This window comes from Lissotriton helveticus, chromosome 3_1 (genome assembly GCF_964261635.1).
Source record: "Lissotriton helveticus chromosome 3_1, aLisHel1.1, whole genome shotgun sequence".
Classification (NCBI taxonomy): Eukaryota; Metazoa; Chordata; class Amphibia; order Caudata; family Salamandridae; genus Lissotriton; species Lissotriton helveticus.
Genome location: NC_136061.1, coordinates 1,534,387,461 through 1,534,404,208, shown reverse-complemented (window position 1 = coordinate 1,534,404,208; position 16,748 = coordinate 1,534,387,461). Strand labels below are relative to the sequence as shown.

Below are 16,748 nucleotides of genomic sequence, written 5' to 3'. Positions count from 1 at the left end.
TTCAGAGGATCAGGACGATTGCCCAATGCAACCCAAAAAAGGAGCACCTTTGGCAAGCAAGGTATCCTGGCTTGTCTGGCTCTACTTTTTCCGCAAAAATAAAACAAAACTATGTCAGGGTTTACCGAAGAAGGTATCAAACTTAGTGGATCCCTGCCTTCTGTGGCTCCCAGCCCTGCTGGTGAGTTTTGACCTACAGAAAAATGTGTACGCGTGAAGGTAAATAGGGCTCAAAGGAAAAGGCACTACAGTGTGGCAAACACATTCAGTGAAATCAATCATAACACGAGCTGCTTGACCCCGAAGCAAAATTCACGCAGGAAGCTGTTCTGCCACAGTGAAGTAAATTAAGCCAACAGCAGTTTTAGTGCAGTGAAATTAATTACAGCAAGAGAGGATTTACAGCAGTTAATTCAACTGTACTGGAAACTGTTTTAATGAAATTGTATCGTTTTCACCCATACACGTTTTACTGCTGAGAAACCGCTTGTTTCACTGCAGTAAAGTAAATCACACTGGGAGTGGTTTTGCTGTGAAATCAGATTGAAAGGCCTCCTTTGAGCTGATTCACTAGCAGGCATTTAGTGATTCGAAGCTACTGTCTGCTACCTACACAAGGCACGTGTCAAAGCCTGTATTGTCACTAGCCGCGGGAAGGCACCTCTTCATGGCAAACAGACCTGGCACTAATTAACCAGTCTCTGTGCGCCGGGCAAAGTCCACAGAAATCACAGGTCAGCAAAAAAACAAAAGGCCCTCAACAGATGTGGGTGGGCGCCATGTCAGCACAGCAGAACTCAAACAAAAAAGAGGTGGGAAGTCCAAAACTGGGTAAACTTGCCCTTTGAGATGAGGTATAAAGAGGCCTGGTTTCAGGCTTGCTTGTGAATTCGGATCATCTAAGGAAGGTTATGGCCGAGACTCGTGCTTTATGCTAGCATCAAATGGCCACTAGGCCCAGGATGAAATGTACTCAGCAGCAAGCTACAGATAGGCTATCCACTCGAATATGGATTTCTACTCTAGTCCAACACACATGCAGAGAGCAGTCTCCTGGGTGCCCTTCCGAAACACAAGGACCAGGAGTGTAACACTTCGAACATAAGCTTAGCCAGCAGGAGTAGACAGATTGGCATATATTACTCAGTGACTGCAGATGTGTAAAGCTGGTTCTGTTACTCACAGGGGAAAGAGTGGTTTGGTTACTCGCAAAGAGTATTCAGTTGCTAATATTACATACAGCAAACAGGGGTGCGCGGCTCAGCACATACAAGACTCCCAGGAAACAGGAGTGTGAGGATGTTTTATATAACACATAGTGCGAGTTTTGTTCATCAAAAAAGGACTGGGTTAGAGGCTATACTACAACTACTCTACTGTGCCTACTCTTACACGAATCAAAACATAGGGCCTGATTACGATGGTGGTCGTACAGTAACCGGCCGAGTAGTAGTCGGCAGTTCCATCCGACATATTATGATGCAAACGCCCTGTAGGCGCTCGTAAACATGTCTTTTTCCATTGCGGCTTGTGCTGCAGCATAGAAAAGGCCGCAGCACAAGCTGCAATGGAAAAAGGGATTATTTTACATGTAGTGCTGTGTTCATAGTTTGAACAAGAGGGTACTGCAAAATGTCAGAATCCTTCATTGTGTCGGCTCCCAAGTGCATAAATCCCTACTGGCATGTTGCTACCCAGCAAAATTCTGTTTCTCGTTGAATAGTAATTTAGCGAGCCACGTTGATTACGGGCACAGACCACTTTCTAAGACAGGCATTTACAATGCAGTATGGCTCACATTTGCATGACGTAAAGTGATTACTTTTTTAAACATAAAAGTTGGCGCCATGCTCCGACGTAAAGCGAAGCACCGTTTTGTAAATATAAAAGGGGTGCTGTGCTAAAACATAAAGCGTGGCGCTGTACACAGTACTTCAAAAATGATGACAGCAGGTGTCGTGCTAAAATAAAAATAATGGAGCCCGTGCTTATTTAACTTACGTGCATGGCGGTCCGTGAAGTGGGCGCCATGGTCAAAATAAAAAAACATGAAACTGGGCGCCATGGTGACAGAATATCAGTAGCACAAAATAAAAGAAGTAGTCCCTGCACACAGCACATGAACACTCACAGCATAACAAAACTGTAGTTGGTCGGTGCAACTTCGATAAAACGGGAGGTATGTATAGGGAGCACCAACCAATAAGGAGCCAGGAAAGAAGAGCAATGCAGGACTTAACCAATGGCAAGCAGCAGGCAGGATTGCACTCGCTATACTGCTTACAGCAGGTCTTGCAGACAGCGCGTACGTGCTGCCTAGGCTCGACTTAAAAATGCGGTTTAAGGTGCACAGGTGTCATACGTTCCTTTGTTATTCACATTCAAAGTTTATGAATCATGTGTCTTTTAAATGAAATATCTGCCTTTCCTAATACGTGTTCATTTGATGCTTTCAGTTTCCTTTCAATCTTAGTGTAACCATAGAGAATAATATTCTCGATTCCAATGCTCTCAAAAGTAAGAAACATGTTACGGTCTATTTAGAATTCTTGAATGCCGACTGCTTCCTATAGAAAACTGGGGAAAATTTGGTATGAGAAATTCATGGTTTTGTCATGGAATGCCATCTTTCTTTGAAAGGAGCCACATAGCCCGCAGCCTACGGGGAAAATACCAGAGAGAACGACTGGCCAGAGCTTCCCTACAAAGAAAGAATGGAGTCCGGACGTGCCCTTGAGAGAGAAGAGAGAGAGAAAAGAGAGAAGAGAGAGTGAGAGAGAAGAGAGAGTGAAAGAGAAGAAAGAGTGAAAGAGAGAGAGAGAAGAGAGAGAGAAGAGAGAGAGAGAGAGAGAGAGAGAGCTAGCTTTCTCGGCTCAGTGTTTCTTCTTAGCCTGCCTTGGTGTCCAGCAACCAGCCCCATACATACATATTGCTGTGTTCACCCATTATCTCTTATGGTGGTACTAACCTGAGGCTCGTGATGAACTCACCTTTTTTGGAGCCCGGCTCGATGTTTTTCAGGCCCACGTCCGCTGGCTCGTTCTTGATCATGGCGAGGCAGAGGAAGGCCACAGCCACGCAGATCAGGCCGGAGACGGAGAGCGTGGAGCGCCAGCTGTAGCTGGCCGCCAGCACGGTGGCAATGATGGGGCCCACACTGCCGGCCAGGTTCATGCTGGTGGAGAGGACAGCCCACCATGTCCCAAACTGAGAGGGCTCAAACCACTGAAGGGAAGAAAATCGAAAAACACACAAGAATGTAAGTGCAGCTGAAGAGAGTCAATCCAAGGGACCATGCAGGACTACCGGTCATGGTGGTCTATCTGTGTGGACAGCAGTGTCCTCAGATTAGTAACAGCTAGGGGGAGAGGATGTAGCTTTTCGGCTAGAGCAGTTAACCTCGAAGCTGGGGAACCAGGTTCGAGTCTCGGCAAGGACGCTCAACATCCTGTGATTCTGGGCAAATCATTTAATCTCCTCGTGCCTAGCAAAAATTAATGTGTCCATCTGTAACGTAACTGGTGTTCATGTAAAGCGCTCTGATACCCGATATCTTCGGGTCGAGTTTGCGCTATATAAACATCTTTACAACTATTTTTTTCAAAGCTATCTCAATGGGATGTAAGGAACTCGGCACAACCTGCCATCTGTGCCATCAACTCATAAACAACCCTAGCAGCTTAATATACCGAAATTTACAACGATGGGACTTTCTACTAGCATCACAAGTCACTGCCTGATGGCATCACATTCTGAGAGACACTATATGAAGGCATTACACTGTGAGGCACTGTCTTGTGACATCCCACAGAGGGAAGCACTTTGTTTTTATTTACAGTATGTTTATTACTACCTTAAAAAACAACAAAACAAACGAAGTCATTGTGTGAGATTAAAATCAAAACTGTCAAAAGTGCACAAATAATAGGGCTAGAAATTGTATACGGAAATAGGAAGAAAGGGGGCATTCACATTAAAGGAGCATACACATTAACATCACCCTGAGAGAGGTTGGTTGTCTGTCATTACTTTGCGAGCCATATTCTAGCTACAATATCGGGAGCACCATTACATCACACACATTTTTACTTTTTTGGTATGTTTTTAATGACTTAATGTATATTACAGGTCTTGGTGCTTTTATTGCACAGAATTCAGATGCACAAAAAATATTTATCACAGGAAACAGTGAAATATGAGAAATATTTCATGGCTGCCTGTGAAATACAGATTTCCTCAACATAATGACAGCCCCTAAACCAGTCAGAAGAGCTTTAAACTTGTCAGGGCTACTAGGGTTATGCGGCACGGTGTGCCAAATTATGCAGTAGAGTTATTAAACGTGATCCCAACTACTGGGATCGCGGGAACGAGAGGAAGAAGTGGGCTAGCTTCGTAGGAGTCCTCCTTAATCAGTCTTACTACCAAAAGAACAGCTGAGACTGGTCAAAAATTTGCAGCAAAAAAATTAAATATGCGGCACCACTCTTGCAAAACAAGTTTCATCCATTTGAGCTGAAAGAAAATTCTTTGACAGCTGCAAATGTTCAAAATTGTACGACAAAGTATGCACAAATAATTATACAGTAAACACTGCAACCACAGAACCGCACAAATCAACTAGCCCTCACCATTTCCTATCGATTTATCAACAATTTATTCAGAACAGATAAACATATCAAACATACTTATTCGTCAGTGCATATTGTTAGCTGCTTTGTGAGGAAAACAGCTTTTTCAAGACAACTTTCTCAAAATAAACATGCAACATATAATAGAGGGTAGGTAAGGTGTAATATTGCACGATATTGCCTTCCATGAATTCTGGTGCCATTTACATGCCACTCCACTTCATTTTATTTAGGATGTCACCAGAAGCCCACGATGGCAATATTGGACAATATTAAACTAAGGGCCCTGTGGTCTCCTAGGTCCCCTCTTTGCATTCTAATGCAGCTCTGTCTATCTGTACTTGTTGAAAGAAAACAAGTTACTTACCTGTAACTTCAGTAATCCAGTATTGGTATCTTTCATAGATTCACATGCCTGAATCATTCCCCGTCGCCGAGGCGGGGGTCCCACGGTATATAAAAAAGCAGTGCCAAAAGTAAATTACAGTAGTAGGCCCTATGAGAAGGCCTGAGGCCTAGGTTGTGGTAGCCTATCTACCTCATTATGCTAAAAAGACCAAACTCTTTGCTCCAACCAATCAGCTTACAGCACCCTCTAGCACCCTCTAGAACCCTCTCTGCAGAGCCAGTTCTTCTCAGATTTTCGTTAGCACAAGTGGGAATGAATATCCCAAATTTAGAGAACGGACTCTCCTGGGAGTAGGGTGAGTGCATGTGAATCTATGAAAGATACCAATACTGGATAACTGAAGTTACAGGTAAGTAACTTGTTTTATTATCCAGTATTGGGGTATCTTTCATAGATTCACATGCCTGAATCAGAATAGCAAGCAGTAAACTAGACAAAAGTCGGTTGCGGATGTTGGGAGACTTATTGTGGTGCACCCCCATAAACTTATGTTTAACAACCAACAATTGCAAAGTAAATGATCTACTAATAAAAACATGACTAAATTCAAAAGAGTAGTCATCTAGTATTCCACAGGAAAGGAATATCAGCATAACAAACAAGCAATCTGCAAAACATGCCCTTCTTTTATATCAACAAAAATACTGAATAGTATACACACATTATAAAATGAACCAACCATTGTTACCTGAATATGTACTTATGGAAACAGGTGACATAAAACCGCTTGACCAACTGCCGCATCCTCTTGATTTGCTGATTGCAGGCAGTAATGTCTTGTAAACGTGTGGACATTCTTCCATGTCGCAGCACGGCAAATGTTCTCTAGCGTTACTCCTGCAAACAATGCTGTAGACGCTGCTACAGCCCTTGTAGAGTGAGACCATACAGTCTGTTGTAGTGGTCGGTTAGCATTAACATGGCAGAAATGGATCGCAGAGGCTATCCATCTGGAAATTGTGGCTTTAGTGACTGCTTTCCCCAGTGTAGTTTGGCCATAAGCCACGAATAGCTGATCTGACTTTCTGAAGTTTTTTGTTCTTTGAAGATAAAACTTTAAACATCGTTTAATGTCCAAAGAATGTAGTGTTCTTTCCGCCGGGGTTGTAGGATTTGGGAAGAAAACCCGCAATTTCACTGGCTCATTCAGATGGAACTGAGAAGGCACTTTGGGTATGAAAGTTGGATTCGTTCGAAGAGTGACATACTCTTGAGAAAAATGTAAGAAAGGTTCTTTGATAGTGAAAGCCTGAATTTCTCCTATTCTCCTGGCAGAAGTTTGGGCTAAAAGCAGGGCGACCTTCCATGTCAAGAATTTGAGGTCGGCTTTGTGGATCGGTGTGAACGGGTGCTTCATCAGCTGTGAGAGGACCCTGTTGAGTTCCCATTCCGGTGCTGAAGGTTTAACTGGAGGATAAGTCCGGAAAAGACCCCTCATGAATTGTTTTATCAGTGACGAAGAGCATAGTGATGGAGTGTCAGCCACCTTCCTGAACCTGGATAAAGACTCTAAATGGACCTTTATGGACGAGAAAGAAAGACCAGAGCGAGCCAAATGTAAAAGATAAGGCAGAATTTTTTCCGTTTGAGCTTCGATAGGGTGTAAAGCGTTTGAAGTACACCAGGAGCAGAAACGCTTCCATTTGAGATGATAAGTCTTCAACGTGCTCTGGGCTCGTGCTTTCTTCAAGATGTACCGGCAGTCTTGTGGAATTTGTAGGTGTTGAAATTCTAAGAAGTTAGGAGCCATGGGTGCAATTTCAGAGATTGAGGGTCTGGGTGAAGTATCTGACCCCGTTGCGTGACAGTAGTGTTGGAGCCGGTAGAAGTTTGATCGGATGCTCCTGTGACAGCAACATGAGCTCCTGGAACCAATATTGACGAGGCCATCTGGGAGCAATTAGGAGACGGCAGCTCTCCAATGTCATCTTGCGCAACACTCGCGGAATCAGCGGGATCGGAGGAAAGTCGTAAGCATAGATCCCTGACCATCGCATGGACAGGGCATTCCCTCTTGATCCCTGTTGAGGGTATCTGCTGGCGTAATACCGGCATTTCTTGTTCTGCTGGGTCGCAAATAAGGCCAACGTTGGTTTGCCCCAAGTCTGAAACACCTTGATCAATTGCGTGTTGTCCAGCTCCCACTCGTGGCAATCCAACAAGGATCTGCTTAGTTTTCTGCCAGGGTATTGTGCAGACCTTTGACATGTTCCGCCTTGAGAGTTATGTTGTGAAGCGTTAGCCATTCCCATAACTCTTGAGCCTCTTTTGATAGTGTAGCTGACCTTGTCCCTCCCTGCTTGTTTACATAAAACATGCTGGTGGTATTGTCCGTTCGGACCAGGACTGAAGACCCTGCAATTCTGGGGAGGAACGCTTGTAGAGATAGGAAGATGGCTCTCAACTCTAGACTGTTGATGTGGCATTTCTTGTGTTTCTGAGACCATTTGCCTTGCACCTGCAAGTCTTGGAGATGGCCTCCCCAGCCCTCCATGGGCGCATCCGTCGTCAGGACGAGGTCTGGAGGAGTTTCCAAGAATGTGAGTCCTTGTCTTAGATTGTGAAGTTGTGTCCACCATTGAAGAGCATCCACTATGCGTGGGGTGACCTTGAAAATGTCCTCGAAGGAGCCTGTCGCTTGCTGCCATTGAAGATGTAGCTCCTCCTGTAGAGGCCGCTTTTTGAGACGTGCCAGCGGATTGAGACTTATGGCCGAGGAACACATTCCCAGAAGTGAAGCAAAGAGGCGAACAGAAAGTGACTTTCTTTTGGATAGCTTTATGGTCAATGCCTGTAGACGGAGCTGCCTTTCTTGAGACAAGAATGCCTTGCATTGTATCGTGTCCAGACAAGTTCCTAGGAAAAGTAGGATTCTTTTCGGAACCAATTGAGAATTCTTTTCGTTGACAGTGAAACCTAGGGATGCAAAGAGATTGCGGCACACTGTTATGTCGTGCTGCACCCTGCATTTTGATGAACCTTTGACTAGCCAGTCGTCCAAGTACGGGAAAACCTGGATCCCTGATGAGCGTAGTGCTGCCGCTACTGGGGCCAGGCACTTTGTAAAAATCCTTGGAGCCGACTTGAGGCCAAATGGGAGTACTTTGAACTGATAATGGGCACCAGCCACAGTGAAATGGAGATACTTTCGATGTTTTGGATGGATTGGGATGTGGAAGTATGCGTCTTCCATGTCCAAGGAAGCCATAAAATCTCCCTCGTTGAGGCAATTTAAAATTTCCGAAAGAGTGACCATGGGGAAACCCTGCTTCTTGAGATATTTGTTGAGATTGCGCAGGTCCAGGATCGGTCGCCATTGCCCTGATTTCTTTTTTATGAGAAAAAACGGGAATAGAAGCCTATCCACCTCTGATGTACTGGAACTTTTTCTATAGCGGTCTTGAGGAGCATTGAATGAACTTCCTTGAACAATAAGTGAAGATGAGGGGGAGGGGGACCCCTGGGCGGAGTTATTGGTGGTTTGGTGACAAACTCCGGGGTGTGACCATGTTGTACTAAGTCCAGTACCCACTGATCGGATGTAATCCGCTGCCACTGTTCTTGAAAGGCAGATATCTTCACACCCACAGGGAGGGAAGGAAATAAGGTTGGCGCCCGGCTGATCTCACTGTTTTCTGTGAGTGTCTCGCCCATGACTGTTTGTGCGCTTTCGTCCACCTTGGCGAGAGAAACTAGCTGTTCCGGACTGGCGATAAGAAGACTGATAATTTTGCCGGTACTGAGGCTGATATTGTCTGCCTTGTTGGTAGTAGTTTCCTCTAGAGGAGTATCCACGTCCTCTAGCACCTATAAAAGATCCTCTCTTATACTGCAATGAACCTAGGGATCTTGCAGTGTCAGTATCCGTCTTGATTGCCTGGAGAGCCTCGTCGATGTGTTTCCCAAATAGAGACTCTCCATCATAAGCCATGTCCAGGATCTTAAGTTGGACTTCGGGCCTAAAGGTGGTAGCCTTTAGCCAGCCCTGTCGTCTGAGAACTGCAGCTCCTGCCAGCTGCCTAAAGTTCGTTTCTGCAATATCCAAAGCGCAGTCGATGGTTTCTGCAGCGGCACGTTCCCCCTCCATTAAGATCTTGCGTGCCTCCTGCCTTTTATCCTCTGGGATTAGATTAATCAAACTAGCCATCTCGGACCACATTTGGCAATCATAGCGCCCTATAATCGCTAAAGAAGTTGCAGCTCTGATCGAGGCAGCAGCCATGGTGGAATTTTATTTACCAATAAGGTCCAAACGACGCCCCTCCTTATCCGGTGGTGTAGTGATGGGGGTGGCTGACGTTTTTGATCTTTGTTGCGCGGCCTGCGAGATGACCGAATCCGGCCACGGGTGTCCAATGAGGTATTCAGGACTAGTGAGAGGAGCGCGATATTTTTTATCAATCCTTGGTAACACTGAAGCAGGGTTTTTCATCACCTTGACACCTTCTTTCCAGATATAATCTACAATAGAAATGGCTCTTGACACCTTCCTAGTTTCTTCTTTGAAATCATGGAGGAAACATTCTGTCTGCTCCACTGTCACCGGCAAATGAAATCTAGTTGCAGCTCGCTGCATGAGATTATGGAATCCACCTATGTCTTCAGGCGGTGAGTCTGAAGGTTGTGGGGTTCGTGGAGACGGCATGGGAATAACGTAGTCCTCCCACGGATCCAACGGAGGATTATTAGGTAACTCTCCTTCCTCTATTTCTTCACCAGAAGAAGTGTCCGGGGTCTGTGTAGGCAAAGCAGGTTGTGGAGTTTCCGTGACCGGAGACCTGGGCGGTGGAACTTCAGGTTGAGGAACGGGGACAGCAGGTTGGTCTGGAGGCACGACCTGTTGAGGTGGAAAACGTTGTTTAAAGTCTGCCAGCATAGCCTGTAAATCTTGGATGAGGCTTGGTGGTAAATGACTGGCCTTCGAAACTTGAGACCTCCTCAGGTATTCTGTATGATGAGGGACTACAATGTCCTCCTGATAATAATGCCCGGAATAAGTATCTTCTTCTTCATCATCCTCCTGGCATTTAATATTTAATTCTGACGGATGGTGAGCTATTCCAAAAGCTCCCTCATTGTCATCATCCTCAAAACTCTCCTTTTCATCATCAGCATAAGTCTCTAGGAGATGAGAGGGCAGAAGTGGCGAAATGTAAGATTCTTGCGGTCTCTGGTATGATACTAATTGAAAGGTCTTTGAAGAAAGCGGGGTAGAAAAAGCCTGTTTCACAGCTAAAGGCTTAACTGAAGCAGTATCTATTGGTCTTGATGATACCGGTGATAATGGTGTCACAGTCGTCGACGACAGGTTCATCGTCGACGGGGTCAACGACGAAGGATTCATCGTCGATGGAATCAACGTCAACGGGACCGCCGTCGACGGACTTGACGTCGACGGGACCGCCGTCGACGGACTAGACGTCGATGGGGCTGCCGTCGACGAGGCTGCCGTCGATGGACTCGTCGACGACGGGCTCATCGTCAATGGACTTTTTTTTTTTTTTTTTTTTATTATTATTTATTTATTGTTGTAAGATGTTCATGGTATACGCCACATAAGTAGTATACAATTCTGCGCCTACAACCATATTAGGCCGGCCTCGTAGTGTTGCAATGTATATTATACGTTGATATTTGTACACAGCCCATCAGCCGACATCGATAGGACCGGCGGCATGTCATGGAAAAGCATTGATAACATTACACAGAATTGCATACTGGGCATGATCATGTTCTTACATTTTATATTTGGAAATTTTATCCTAAACCTGAAAAAAACAACAAGTAATTTCAGAACCTTAAACACTGTGTCACAACATTCTTCCTCTTCTACTTTTAGTATGTGTAACTCATCATTCTACATTCCGTCTCGTATCAAGATTGTGCACTCTGCAATGGTCATGTCGGCGTGTGCTTTAGTAAGTAGTCACGCAAATATACCCAATAGTCCCTGGGTCGTGAACTCATCGGTAACTCCTCCTCATACGTGGCCAGTGTGTCACAACAGTACGTCAAGTCTTCCAGCCAACTTTTCAACTTCGGCCCCGCCTTACTGTTCCAGTGCATGGAGACCCTCCTTTTCGCCATCAAAAGTGCTACTACACAGAACTTTTGCCGTGTTGCTCGCAAGTGTGGGACTATGCCTAACAGGCAGATCTTAGCTTCGCAGTCCAGTGATGTCCCTAACATTTCTTTTAATGCCAGTGTTACCTGTTCCCAGTACTCAGCCACAGGGTCACAGCTCCATGCCAAATGCAAGAAGTCTGCATCGTCTAGCTTACATCGCACACATTTGGAATCGTCCCTTAACCCGTGTTTGTGGAGCCTTTGTGGTGTGTGGTACATTTGATGTATGTATTTGTAGTGTATGATCCTCAGGTTCCCATTCGCTGGCAGCATGCCAGTCAGTAGGCATGCAGTTTCCCATTCCTCCTCTGACAGATCACCTCCCAGGACGTTGCTCCATTTCTCTTTCATATCGTCAATGGACCTTGCTTCTTCGTCGACGAGACAGTCGTCGACAGTACCGTAGATGACTTCGTCGACGAGGGCTTCTTTGTCGACGAGTGCTTCTTCGTCTACGAGGCTGTCGTCGATGGGACGCCGATGAGAGTTCTTTTAATCACAATGCAGATTCTAGTAGACAGGATAGGAGAGGTGATGGCTGTAGTAGAGATCATAGCCGTCGAAGAAGAAGTAGAAGTTGAGATGGTAGTCACAGGTGAAGAGACAGAAGAGCTCTTACTCACGGTTAACTTTGAAGATTTCTTGTGAGCTGAGGCTCCAGAGATAGAAGATGGAGATCTCTGTGAAGAGCCTGAAGTGGAGTGGGAAGTTTTAACATCTTTTCTTCCCTCACTTGGATAATCCTCTTGAGATTTCGCTCTCTTACTGGAGGTAGCGGCTCTGTCTTCATCATAAGTAGAAGAGGATTTTAGCCATAAAAAGACTCTGGCCTCCCTATCCCTTAGAGTCTTAGACGGGAAGGTGCGGCAGATCTTACAATTTTTTGCCTCATGTTTGGGATAAAGGCAATAAATGCAGTCCTTATGCTGGTCATCAACATGGACCCTTTTCTTCTCGCATGTTCTGCAAGGTCTAAACAAGGCCTTCTTTTCAGACATCCTGAAGCATAGAGAAACTGAGTCAAGACTCAGGGAGACTCCCTTCCACACGACGTGCGGTGAAAATCTGAGGAGAACTGGCTCTGCAGAGAGGGTTCTAGAGGGTGCTGCAAGTTGATTGGTTGAAGCAAAGACTTTGGTCTTTTTAGCATAATGAGGTAGATAGGCTACTACAATCTAGGCCTCAGGCCTTCTCATAGGGCCTACTACTGTAATTTACTTTTGGCACTGCTTTTTTATATACCGTGGGACTCCCGCCTCGGCGACGGGGAATGATTCAGGCATGTGAATCTATGAAAGATACCCCAATACTGGATAACACGATTTTTCCCTTTTTGGCTCACTATTTCCTGAAACTACTTCTCTACGCGGCTCTGCTTTGTTGGCGTTGAAATGGTCACAAAAAACATTGAGGGAGGGCTTATATGGAGTCCTTGACATCACAATCCACAGACAACGCTATATGGAGTTGCTCAATGCCCTCTACAGACGTGCACAGGTTCTGGTGAGAATATTTTCGGATCCAGTCTGGCACCTGGGGAGGATTCTAAGATGAGGAATGTGCGGCTAGATGTCACTACAGATACGGCTGAAAAGAGTAACAGGATCAAAGCCCCTCCCCCTCTTGTTGGCCCACCTCTCATGGATGAAATATTTTGAATGTTGACAGATCTGATTTTCAGGAGGCTTTTTTTAGTTTGGATTTTGATGCTCTTCAGTACCTTAAGCAAGTCTTGATTATGATGACAACGAGGCCGATTAATTTATCCTCTTTCATTATCCTGATGCGGGTTTACATATTGACCTACAAAATGCCAGTAGCTTGGATAGTTAACCAGAGTTGGACTTAAACCTGCATCAGGACCTTAAACAGAAAAAAGTGTTTCTTCTGTAGTGGTTCATAATGCTGAAGTCATTGAATTACAATTTCACACGTAGGAAACAAAGCCTAATTTTCTAATGGAGATCTTGTAGTCTGGGCCTTCCACTTCGGAACTTTTCTTGCCCTATAACGAGGCCCTGGTTGTTTCTATTATGGCACCTGGTCAAAGCCCGCTTTCGTCCTGCCAATGAGTTGACTTACTGTGCAATGCCATAGGCCAGTGTTAAGTGACCCAAAATTCCTGATAAAACAAGTCACATCAAGTGATTTTAGGCTTCACAAGCAAAGTTAAGCTGAACTCCTTTTGGTCAGCTCCTCCAGATAGAGCATTTAAAAAGATTGAGGCAATAGGTAAAAAACATTTTTTATTGACAAACCTATCAGTGCTCTACTTGAAAGAAGTTTGCCTCCCGAGTGCTGAAAGTATAACCGTTAGGATATGGCTCACAAGGTTTTGCCAGCGTTGGCCAAAGATTTATGCAGAGCTTAAGGCATACGGTACCTGGTAGTAAGGACTCTAAGTGCATTTTGTGTTCTGGTCTGGCCACACTGATTATGTTGCTCGTGCACTAGTCACCAGCATTATCAGATGTCATGCTTCAATGCAAAAACAGGATGCAGTTCTCCAGCACTTTAAGGATAGCAGAGATACAGCTCACTCTCTGGGATTTCTTTCTCTTGCTCGACAATTCCACCATGAATACAGAAAATGTAGGGTCTGTTTAACGGGCCTTGCCTATCACACAAGACTTCTTCATAACCTGTCCAACACCAGTACAACCTTTTTAGGGCAGAGCCAGTGACAGAAATCGTAGTCAGCAGCATACGCCTCCTCCTCTTCTCCAATTACTCGCACCAAACATCTTAAATGACCCCTCCATTAAGCATTTGGGGCCAGTAAGAGCAGAATCCAGCATTCCATGCCCTGCTGGTGCTACATTACTTTGGGCTTGTACTTCCTCCACATTGTTCATCAGCTCTTCTCTCTCTGAACTACTCCCAACCACATATCCATCCAGTTATTGCTCAGACGTTAGTGCTATTCCCTCCAGAGAAATTGTGTTACTCATCAAGGGTGTTGTTAAATTAGTATACAAGGCGGAGGAAGAATTGGGATGCTATGACTAGAACTTCATGGTCCCCAATAAGGATGGTGGCTGTAGACAACTCTTGGACCTTATGTTGTTGAACATATTCTTCAAAAAGGAGAAGTTCAGGATGATAACTCTTTTGAAAGTTCTGTTAGCCTTCAACTCAAAAGAATGGATGGTGTCTTAAGACCTGCAGTCCCGTTCTAAGTATCTCAAGTTTGTAGTGGGGTTGGACCAATTCCATTTCACTGTCCGGCCCTTCAGCCTGACATCAACAACTCGAGTCTTTACTAAATTTATGTCAGTGGTTGTTGCTTATCTCCACGGGCCAGGATACACGTCTTGCCGTTCCTCGGTGACTGGCATGTTGAAGTTTGGCTTGCCTCAGCTAGTTTCGGACCAACTGCAGACAACAATTCCTAAGCTGTTCACCTGGGGATTTTCTATTTAGTCCAAGTCCCATCTTATTGCATTTTAGAGGGTGAACTTTAATGGAGCCATTCTTGATACAGTTGCTCTGAAGGCTTTTCCACAGCAAGCCCGGGCCATTCAGGCTATGTTTCAAGCAGGAGCTACTTTCTAAGTGTTTATGTTCTGGTGTCCTACCCTCTTCTGGTGTTGGGCACACATTGGCACATGCAAGCCATTCAATGGAAACTGCAATTACAGTGAGTTAGCACTGGGGACACCTCATGGACAAGATGTGAATATTTCACAAGTTGGCCAGAGTAGTTCTGTGGTGGAAGACTGAGGACAACCTGATATGCAGTAGACCCTTGTGGACGAGGTGGCATCAGAGGATTCTAGTCTCCAAAGTAGCTAAGCCTTCATATCAGTCTTTGGAGCCTACACACCATTCATATGGTCCTCAAGGCCTTTCGATATTCCATCAAGGATAGGTCTATATAGGAGATGACAGACAGAACAACCACTCTGTAGTACTGCAGCAGGCACCCTGTTTTGACGTTCTGAAGCTTTACATTACGGATATGGTTAGCACTGCCTGAGTTATTCCCAAGTGTCAAGCATATGGTGGGTTTTCTCAATGAGGGATTGGAGGAGTTCTTAGCTGAGGTGCAGCTTCTGTGCCTTGAGGAAGACCAGAGAGATGAGTTGGGGCAGGAGATCACAGTGGGGGAAATACGTCATGCAATAAAACATATGGCACGTAAGAAAACCCCAGGTGCAGACAGTCTGCCGGTGGAGTTTTACTCTACTTATGTCGATATCCTGGCCCCCAAATTGCTGGCGGTTTATCAAGAAGCCCGGGAGGTGGGGAGGTTACCGGACTCTGCTCGTGAGGCTATCATTATCCCGTTGTTGAAACCGGGTAAAGACCCTTTGTCTAGATCGGCCTACCGTCCATCGTCTATGTTGACGGTTGACTATAAAATATTGAGTGGGATTCTGGCGGCTCGGCTCCTCCCTTATATGGCGCAACTGGTCCATTCTGACCAGGCGGGCATTATCCCAAAGCGCAATACCGCAACTAATGTGCGAAAGCTGGTGTGGATATTGGGGGAAAACCACAGTGAGGCCCCAACCGAGGCGGTGCTCTCAGTAGATCTTGAGTAGGCGTTTGACAGCGTGGAGTGGCCATACTTGTACCGGATCCTACACGAGTTTGGGCTTGGGGACGTCTTTGTGGGACGGACGGAACTCCTTTATAGATTAGCGACGACTTGGGTGCGGACAGGCGTGACGATTTCCTCGGCCTGCCGTGTGAGGCGGGGCACGCAGCAGGGGTGCCCGCTCTCCTGTTGCTGTTTGCATTGGCCATTGAGCCGCCGGCTTCTCATGCTCGGTTGGGGAGGTATTACCCGGGATTATTTCTCCGAGGGGACATGCAGTTTATTTCCCTTTATGCGGAGGACCTGTTGATCTTTCTCGCGAACACGGATACATCTTTGGAGGGAGCGCGAATATTGCTTCGGGTGTTTGGACAGAATTCGGGGCTGAAGGTAAACAGCTGTGCAGAATCATTCGCATGTAGCGGGTGTCCGTTGGGAGCCCCGATGTTTACCTTATTTAGGCACCAACATTTATCACACTCCGGAGGATTTGTTGGAGGGTAATTTGGGCCAAGCCATACGCAGAATTAGGGGTAGTTTGGGGTTTTGGAGTACATTGCCATTGTCGGTAGCGGGTCAGGTGGCACTCCTGAAGATGGTGGCACTCCCGCGTTTATTGTATTATTTTCAGACGGTGCGATCTGGGTGCCGGGCTCTGTTTTTCGGCAGCTCCGCTTTATGGCGGTGGGATTTATCTGGGGGCGGGAAGACGGCGAGTTGCTATGGCTACAATGGTACGTCAGAGAGCTGACGGTGGTATGGCCATGCCAGATTTTGAATGGTATTATCTAGCAGCGCTGTTGCAGTGGCTCACCCAGGCTGTGGCTCGGGAATTTCGTGGCCCGGATGGCCCTGAGGGGCGATGGATCCCACAATATAGTTTATCTTTTATACTGCTCCGGCAGAAGATGCAGCTTGTGCTGCTCACTGCTGAGGAAAAGACACTGCGGTTGTGCTGGAATCGGAGCCAGCGGAGGGCCGGCTTCAGTCTTCCGTATGCCCCGGAGATACCGCTGGGAATATGTACGCCTTACCGCAT

General features: G+C 45.8%; 1 protein-coding gene across 4 annotated transcripts in view; it reads right to left on the bottom strand.

Annotated features, from left to right (window-relative positions):
* SLC37A4 (solute carrier family 37 member 4) overlaps positions 1–16,748 on the bottom strand; it is a 121,534-nt gene that overhangs the window by 28,806 nt on the left and 75,980 nt on the right. For all 4 annotated transcript variants that reach the window (XM_078682210.1, XM_078682209.1, XM_078682211.1 and 1 more), the window contains exon 4: positions 2,991–3,225. In XM_078682210.1, coding sequence (XP_078538336.1) covers positions 2,991–3,225 — 235 coding nt within the window. The remainder of the gene's footprint in view (positions 1–2,990; positions 3,226–16,748) is intronic.